Raw genomic sequence first — 9417 nt, 5'->3', positions numbered from 1 at the left:
TTTTACACGTCAAAACCGTTAAAGCATGGACATAGGAAACACGGGACTAGGCATGCCAGCCTAACTTGGGCGAGCGGGGTTGAATCCACGGGAGGGGGGAGAATTCCATGAGTGGGGAGATCCGCCATCTTACGATGTGCCATTTGATTATGCGCACGAGCATTTTTGCCGACAAACTGTGCATGAAAATATAAATATTTGGGCGCTGTCATGTTTGCCGCGGGACATCAAAAGGTGGCGGACCTCCCCCCTCATTGCATCACCTCCGCAATGGCATGCCTAGTCCCTTGTTTCCTATGTCCATGGGTTAAAGCAATTGAAAGTCATCGCGATCGGTAAGACATTGTAACTCTTTAATTTATTACAAAACATTATTTTCAATTTAAAAATATTTGAATTGTTAGTATTAGTTCATTTTTACTCAAAATTGTATTATTTTTTAAACAACTTACTATTATTATATCAAATCTGCAAACATTATAGTTACACGTAAAAAATAAGGTGAAATCCAGAAAATTCTTTCGAGAAGATTCTTGCACGGACCTTCAATGGGCTGAGATCTTTATTTTTTATCGCGACATGCACACATATTTTTATTTATCGTTTTTCAAGTGTTTAAAGTTTAAAGAAAAGATTGGCAGCATTAAGATATGCTAGAATGTGAAACAAATACTCCAAATCGGAACTGATAACCTGGCAATTAAAAAGCTTATAAGGTCCGATTTTAAATAAAAATATTTGGAAATAATATAGCAGAACACATTTTTTAAAATTTTTCTTCAGTCTAATATATATTTTAGTTTTGCTGATTTAATTTTTCGGTATTTTCCTGTTTTAAACTACAAATTTTTTCCGCATAGATACTTCATTTCTTTGTAGGGTTTTCGTTTCATTTCTAATTTTTTAAAATATTTGATCCTAATTTAAAAAAAAAGAGAGAGAAATATATTTTTTTTAATATGTATAGTTTAGAAGCTGTTGAATGTTCGAGATTCAACGTATATATATTATCTTGAAAAGAGCACTGAATACACACATATAGAGGTATACGTGACTCAATCATTCCCATATCGAGCCAACGAAACGTTCTTAAACGTTTTGAAGCAATTTTGTTATTTTTAGTGAATTTCATTTCATTTTTCAACGAGGTGATACTAATAGAATTTTGCATATTAAATTTTTAATAATATTTGTGAAATCTATGTACCTGAAAACGATAAAAATAAAACAATATTAATTACACATTCATAGGGGATTTAAAAATACAGCCTAATCTTATTTCAAAAAATGTATTCCAGTAAAAAGAATAAGAGAGTTGCTATAGTTAGTAAATATATTAAATTGTTTATACGCCATTCAATTCAAAACAGCTTTCTTTCATAATATTTTTCATATCGAAATTTTAACAAAATTATTGAATATACATATGCTGAGGGGGCAAAATATACTATCAGAATTCGATAATAAGTATACTACATTGTATACTTATTTAGTCGAACTTTCGCGTCGCTTCCAGATTCGAAGTTTCCACGTCGCACCGTGAATCTCAGCAATTAAAAACGTTTTCAATCTAAGTTAATTTTTTTTTTAGTAAAATTAAGATATTTTCCTAAAACTGTGAGGAAACTGTGAGGTGTCAATAGTTTTAATTCAGGTAAGAATTCATTAAAGGGATCCATGATTTCTTTGATTCAATTTTAAGGAAGCTGTAACACCAAAAATCAGGTGTCCGGAAAAAAGGAAGTTTTTTATGATTTAAAAAATTAAAATCATTCTACCATTTATGATTTTGGGAGCGTACGATTAAGCAAGTCTTTTTTAAGGGTGAGTGGGTCCAGTAAATCTTACGAATCCTTACTTAGGGAGAGGGGGAATGAAAAAAATTTTTTTATGTAAGTTTTATTTTATTTATTTTTTATCATGTATTATTTCATGTTGCATGCATCAAAAAAATATAAGGTCGGCGAGTCAACCATTCTTACAATGGTGTAGTCAGCTTACATGAAATCTCGCGGTATCCCTGGAAATCTTATTGGCAATCCTTTCAAATCCTTTAAATTCCATAAATAGAATACATATTCTTTTAAAATATCTTTAAAAAGATTAAGCTTCTTGAAAATTCTTTGAAATGTTTAAAAAAAATGCTGAAATCCGATTATACGCGAAATCTTTTACAAACCTTGAATTTGCTTGAAATCTTTAAAATCCCTTATAATCCATGGCAGACCCCTAAAATCTCCAAAAATGGGTTAAAATCCTACAAATTCTGTGAAATATTTCGAAATATTAAAGATCCCTTGAAATCTTTTAAATTCCTTTAAAATGCATTAAAATATTTCAAATCCATGGGAATTTGATCGAATCGTTCTAAATTTTTACAATTATAAGAAAAGGTTTTTTGTAACTATTTTTGTTGTTTCTTTTTTATAATTATGAAAATTTCGTGCCAGACAAACGTTTCTAGTTCCCTTAATTTTAATTATGCCAGAGCTAAAAAAATTCTTTTTAAAGGGTTGATTGTATTCGAAATTCTGTATAAAATGAGCCCAAGGTGAAGCCATTTTGTCTATTTTTTAGTAGAACTTGCAAAAATAGTGCAAATTTCAATGTTTTCTTAAATGTTCAATAACTTTTGAAATAATCAACATTTTTCAATGTTCTTCGGCTTATTTTGAAGCTTTTTTTCACCTCATATCATATAACAACAGCTTATGAGTATAAATTTAAAAAATTCTTATTACATTGCAAGAACTTCAAGTTGTAGTAAAATAGTTGGAAAAATTGCAATATTCTTTGTGGCAAAAAAAATATTATTGTAGAATATATGATACGTACGGTCATAAAGTTTCTATGAAAATTCTTTAAAATATATATTTATATTTAATTTTTATTCTGATTTACCACTGTTCTTGGGCTCACTTTAAAGCTATTTTTTCACCATTTCACAGCAGTTTATGAGTATATATCTTTAGAAAATTTCTTGTCACACTACAAGAAGTTGAAGTTTCTACAAAAAAGTTGGAAAATTTGTAGAACATCTTATCTGTAGGTAAATCAGAATAAAATTTAAATAAATATTTATTTTCAAGAACATTCAAAGGCTTTGTGATAATGCCATCATCACGTCTCATGCAATTACATACAACAATTAGTCGTGAATCTGTTTCATTTCATTTGAAAAATGTTCAAGAAAAAAATAATAGGCACGCGAAATTTCTAGACTCATATTTTGTCGCTAATATGCTGGCCGACTATCAAATTGGGCTGAAAATGCAGACGAATGTGAGACGAATTTTTATTTTTTTATTTTTCATTTATTGTTTGTGTAACAATGGAAGGTCATGGTTAAAAAGGGTATTTCCAAGTTCATTCTTGCAAATTCTACCATTAAAAAAAATCAAGAGGAAAAATAAATTTTTCAAAAAATAAAAATATCTCCCAAAAGAAAACAGTTTTACCGCTTTTTGACTTCGAATTACAAAAAATACTATTCACGGGCTATAGACGAAAATTTCAAAATTAATTGTTGGTTTCCAGAAAAGTGTCAGAGTTGACAAAAAAGTGCCCGTATGAACGCCTCCGCACAGAGACGGTCGATTATGATACAAAATCAAAGAATCGTGTCGTTTTTCCATCTCAGATTTGAACAAAAAATAACCTAAGGGACTTAAAAGAAAAATTCAAATTGAATTGTCTATGTATGGAAAAGTGTCAAGTTTGACAAAACACTGATCTAAAACATTTCTTTGACAATATGCGTTAAACTTCTCCATTGGAAATAACTATATGGACGTTTAGATCAACATCACGGCGGCGACTTCTGTGAACCACAATTACCACGAAACTAATAGCGTATTCGGTTATCCCGCACTGGTGCACTCCGAGCTGCACTGAAGCTAGTTGGAGTGAGAAAAAATTCAATTAGAAAATATATTGTTAAAATAATTATTTTTCGTAAGCTTTAAACTTTTTACAAAAAAAATCATACTTTTTCTTTAGAAAAAGAGGTTGCTTACTTTTTTGGTAGATTCAGCACATTATTTGGAATAAATGAGTATAAACAAGTTTTTTTTTTAAATTAAATTTTATAAAAAGTTTGAATTTCTAAATTAACTAATAACATTTGCTCTTCTCAAACTTTTGGTAATGTTTTAACCTTTAAAATAAAAAAAATATACAGGTGAACCTACGAGTAGTCCCGCTACAAGTAGTGCCACTTCTCCTAAGTTTCGCTCGAGTGCGACCCCCACTCCACGCCACTTCTCGAAGATATGAAATCCTCGAGGCTCCAGCCGCTCGAGTAGTGGCATGGAGTGGGGGTTAATGGTTTCTCGGAATCGTACTCTCCTACGGCCCCGAAAACGGCACTGCTCATAGGTTCACCTGTATTTCCCAATGTAAATAAAACACCTGCATTTTGGTTTAAAAAAAAAATAATAATTGAGTTTCAACTTTTCTAAAAACTAATTATTTAATCGCAGAAGGAAAATGAGAATTGAAAAAAGGCAGTATTATGATTTAACCAATTGTATTATCAATTCGTACAAAAGATTTAATATGCGAATAGCTACTTCACAGTATCATCTTGAAAATGGCACACTCAAAACTTAAATAATTCATACAACTGAAATAATTCAACTTAAATGTATAATCGTGCGAGTGACGTAATGACGTAAAAATTGATTAGCGTAATAATTGATCAGACAACGCAATAAATTGTTTTTCCGATTTTGTGTCTTGCCTCAATCTTTCCTCACGGGGCTGACTTTTCTCTGTTCGTGTTATTGTTCATGTCGAGTCTTTTAGTTGAAGTTTCCTTCAGGTTTTTCAGCATTTTCTTGAATCGCAGGTTTTCCCGATTGCTGATCCTTCATCATATTTTCTTTTCCTGTCTTATCGGTCATATCAGCAGAAGTTTCCTTAGGGGTTTCCGTCTTTTCTCCAACCGCAGGTTTTCCAGTTTGTTCAACTTTGTTTGCCTCTTCTTTTTCCGTCTTATCGGTGTTATCCAATGAAGTTTCCTTTGGGTTTTCCGTATTTTCTCCAATCGCAGGTTTTCCATTTTGCTCGGCATTAACCACTTTTTCTTTTCCCGCCTTGTCGATTTTATCAGTTGAAGTTTCCTCCGGGTTTTTCGCACTTTCTGGAATTACAGGTTTCCCAATTTGCTCGGCATTGCCCGCCTTTTCTTTTTCCGCCTTATCGGTCTTATCAAAAGAAGTTTCCTCAGGGTTGTTCGCACTTTCCAGATTCACAGGTTTCCCAGTTTGCTCGGTATTGGCCACATTTTCTTTTTCCGTCTTATCGGTCTTTTCAAATGAAGATTCCTTAGGGTTTTCCTTATTTTCTCCAATCGCAGGTTTTCCAGTTTGTTCGACCTTGTTCACCTCTCCTTTTTCCGTCTTGTCGGTCTTATCAAATGAATTTTCCTTCGAGTTTTCCGCATTTTCTTGAATAGCAGGTCTTCCAGTTTGCTCGATCTTGATCACCCTTTCATTTCCTGACTCATTTGTCTTATCAATTGAAGATTTCTTAGGGTTTTCCGAACTTTCTGGAATTGCAGGTTTTCCAGTTTGCTCAGGAAGTTTCTTTACAGGAGCGGTAATAGTCAAAACGCCATCCGTGGATATACTGGACTTTAGTTGTTCGATGTCCACCTGTACCGGAACGGAGTACTTTCTGATGAATTGTCTCGAAATTAAACCATGTTCATCTTTCTTATCTTCGTGTTTTGCCTCGATGATGACGAACCTGTTCACGACCTTCACCTTAATTTCCTCTGGCTTGAACTGCTGCACATCCAGGATTACTTTAAAGGTGTCCTTATCAGTTGTAACTGTCGATTTACCTGGAAACAATCGAATATTAAAATTTTCTGTGATAACCCGTGTAGAAATTTCCCCGGTTGGCCCTGATACAACAAGGTTTCTGGTCGGATACCGGCCGGGCTACCCCTGGCTGGGTTTCATGGACAGGAACCGGGCGGGAGCCGGTCGGGCTACATTTTTCTCGAATCACATATTCCGAGGCTGGTCGGTTACTGGCCGGGCCAACCCTGGTTATATCCCATGGTGGAGAGCCGGCTAAGCACTGATCAAATTAATGTTTTTGTAGAAATTACACATTTTTAAGAGCCGTGATATTATCAAAGACGTAATTATGGATGCTAGATGAATTATTATTTGAAAATTATAATTTAAAGATTTATTAGATCAGTGAAACAAAAATGAGCTTTTTTAAAATTCTTAAAGAAAAACGTTAAATTTTTTCGAATGATTTAATATTTTAAATTAAACTGTTATCGATTCTGCTATGTGCAACAACAGAAATGATACTGTTGGAATATGAGCAATAATAATCTAGTAATATAAGAACCTATTCAGAATAAAATGTTATGATTATATGTACGTATTTAGAAACGAGAATGCGTGAGGTCTTCAACAGAGTGTTTATAAAAACTATATACGAAACTTAAATTAAGAAACTGATAATCTTGTGACTGAAAGAAAGAACCTTTTTACTTTGAAGTTTGAATGCGTCTCTCTAGGCTAGTCGCTCGTTAGTTTTTCAATAGCTCTCTAGGAGTATAAACCTCTGAATAAAAGGAATAATCTCTATGAAATAAATTTTGCATCTTATTGCATTACCTGCATCCCATAGAACTAATAGGTTATGGGCCATACACCTGTCACAATCGATGAGAAAAAATACTTTGTAACGTTTATAGACGAATTTACCCATTACACTGTTATTTACTTACTTAGTCATAAATCCGATGCTTTCACAATGTTTACAGATTTTGTTGCCAAAAGTGAAGCACATTTTAATTTAAAATTAGCGCACTTATATTGTGATAATGGGACAGAGTATCTATCTAATGAATTTAAGTCTTTGTGAAGAAAAAGGAATTCAGTATCACTTGACAGTACCGTACACACCTCCACAAAATTCGATAGCAGAACGCATGAATAAGTCATTAACTGAGAAGGCGCGTGTTATGATACATAGGGCAGAATTAGGCAAAGAACTGTGGGGGAAAGCAATGTTAACTGCAGCTTATTTACTTAACCTTTCACCAACTAACGCCCTTTCAGTAAGCAAGATTCCTTATGAATTATGGCACAATAAAAAGGCTAGACTCGATCACTTAAATGTTTTCGGGAGTACTGTTTATGTTCTCAATAAAAACAAAAAAGGCAAGTTTGACAGACGTTCATTTAAGGGGATACTTGTGGGATATGAGGTAAATGGTTATAAAATACTGAATACAGAGACAAATAATTTTATTATTGCTCGCGATATAATTTTCGATGAAATAAATTTCAAAATTTCGCACCCTCCTGTAAAAATTGAAGGAATTGAAATAGAGAATTCGAATATTAAAAGACAAAACATTGAGATCGATAATTTTGTAAATTCTAGTGTCATTAAAAGACAAAAACTAAAAATTGATCAAAATTCAGAAACAAATAAAGAGAAAGAGAGTAAAATCAACAAATCTGATATGAAAACAGACGAACTTGATAAAACGTCGTTTACAGACGAAATAAACTCTCAAGAAAACCCAAAAGATAGTGGGGTGCGACGAAGTGCACGTATTAAAAACATGCCTAACATATCTTATAATGTAGAGCATTGTTATCAAATAAGTGCACAGTCAGTTGTTTCTGACATTCCCAAAACTTACGAAGAAATAAAAGATCGAAATGATAAGCTTGAGTGGGAGAAAGCAATGAAAGATGAAATTGCTTCCCTTGTAGAAAATAATACTTGGGATATAGTGCCTTAACCGGCCAACAAAAACGTTGTAGGTTGTAAGTGGGTATTTGTGATTAAAAATGACATGGATGGAAACCCAACTAAATATAAAGCGAGGCTAGTAGCCAAAGGTTTTAGGCAACATTATCTCTCTAATTGCAATGAAACGTTTGCACGAGTAGCGCGAATCACTACGTTTCGATTTCTTTTAGCTTTTGCTAATCAAAACAATTTGCTAATTCACCAAATGGATGTGAAAACAGCATTTCTAAATGGCCCATTAGAAGAGGAAATTTATATGCAAATACCTGAAGGAATAAAAGCCGATAAAAATCGTGTATGTAAACTAAATAAGGCAATATATGGTTTGAAACAATCTGCTCGATGTTGGTTTCAACAGTTTGATAAGGTCCTCAAAAGTCAAGGCTTTAAAAATTCCTCAGTAGACCACTGTTTGTATTTTTTGGATAGAGGTCATATAAATAGAAATATTTATCTCATTTTGTACGTTGATGATATTTACTTTTGAGCAAAATACTATGTCGAATTTCAAACGATATTTAATGAATCAATTATCAATGGTAGACATGAACGAAGCAAAGTTTTTCTTAGGAATAAATATTGAAAGAAAAAATGGTATTATTACATTAGATCAAAGCGCATACCTTCAGAGAGTTCTAAAAAGGTTAAACATAAGTGATTGCAATGTAGTTAGTACTCCTTTACCTGTTAAATTAGATTATGCTGCGTTAGATTCAGAGGTTACTTGTAAAGCACCATGTAAAAATCTGATAGGATCCCTAATGTATGCAATGTTGTGCACTCGGCTCGATTTAAGCACAGCTCTGAATTTGCTAAGTAGGTTTCAAAATAAAAATAATCAAGAATTGTGGCAGTGCTTGAAAAGGGTTTTAAGATATGTTAAAGGATCTTTGAAACTAAAATTAATTTATAAAAAGGTTGATTATAAAGAAATGCTCGTTGGCTATGTAGATTCCGATTGGGCAGGTAATGAACTTGATTGTAAAAGTACAACTGGGTTTTTATTTCAATTATTTAATCAGAATATGATATCTTGGAATACCAAAAGGCAAAATTCAGTAGCCACATCCTCTACAGAAGCCGAATATATGGCACTGTATGAAGGCGTAAAAGAAGCGTGCTGGTTAAAATCTCTTTTGAGAAGTATTAATGTAGAGATAATAACTCATCGTTATTCGTGAAGATAATAATGGGTGTATCGCAATAGCTAACAATCCCACAGATCATAAACGATCCAAACATATCGATGTAAAATATCACTTTACTAGAGAAAAGGTTGAACAAAAACTAATAACCTTGAAATATATTCCAACAGGTGAACAACTAGCGGATGCCTTTACAAAGCCGCTACAAGCAGTGCAGTTTTTGAAAATCCGGAAACAAATAGGTCTGGAAGAATTGTAACTCAAAGCTTTTATAATTTATAAATATTTTATAACATCTCTTTTATAAAACTGTATTAAATCACCGTCAATCGGATTAGGTTTTCAATAAGTATGAGACTTATCCCAATACGCATAAGATATGTCTATATTCCCCGAATTAAATAAATGGAACAAAATTCAGACATTAGAGATAATTGATTATTTTTGAGTGGGAGTGTTGGAATATGAGCAA

The 9417-nt window shown here is 32.8% G+C and overlaps 1 protein-coding gene across 1 annotated transcript in view; it reads right to left on the bottom strand.

Moving 5' to 3' along the window:
• Window positions 1-4605: 4605 nt before the first annotated feature.
• The window catches only part of LOC117169249 (heat shock protein 67B1-like), a 15561-nt gene continuing 10749 nt past the window's right edge, over window positions 4606-9417 (bottom strand). The window contains exon 3 of the mRNA XM_033355525.1: window positions 4606-5848. Coding sequence (XP_033211416.1) covers window positions 4803-5848 — 1046 coding nt within the window. The 3' untranslated portion in view covers window positions 4606-4802. The remainder of the gene's footprint in view (window positions 5849-9417) is intronic.

The sequence above is a fragment of the Belonocnema kinseyi genome, chromosome 3 (genome assembly GCF_010883055.1).
Source record: "Belonocnema kinseyi isolate 2016_QV_RU_SX_M_011 chromosome 3, B_treatae_v1, whole genome shotgun sequence".
In the NCBI taxonomy this organism is placed as follows: domain Eukaryota; kingdom Metazoa; phylum Arthropoda; class Insecta; order Hymenoptera; family Cynipidae; genus Belonocnema; species Belonocnema kinseyi.
Note: the sequence above shows the minus strand (reverse complement) of the source record. Positions and strands in the feature narration are given on the sequence as shown.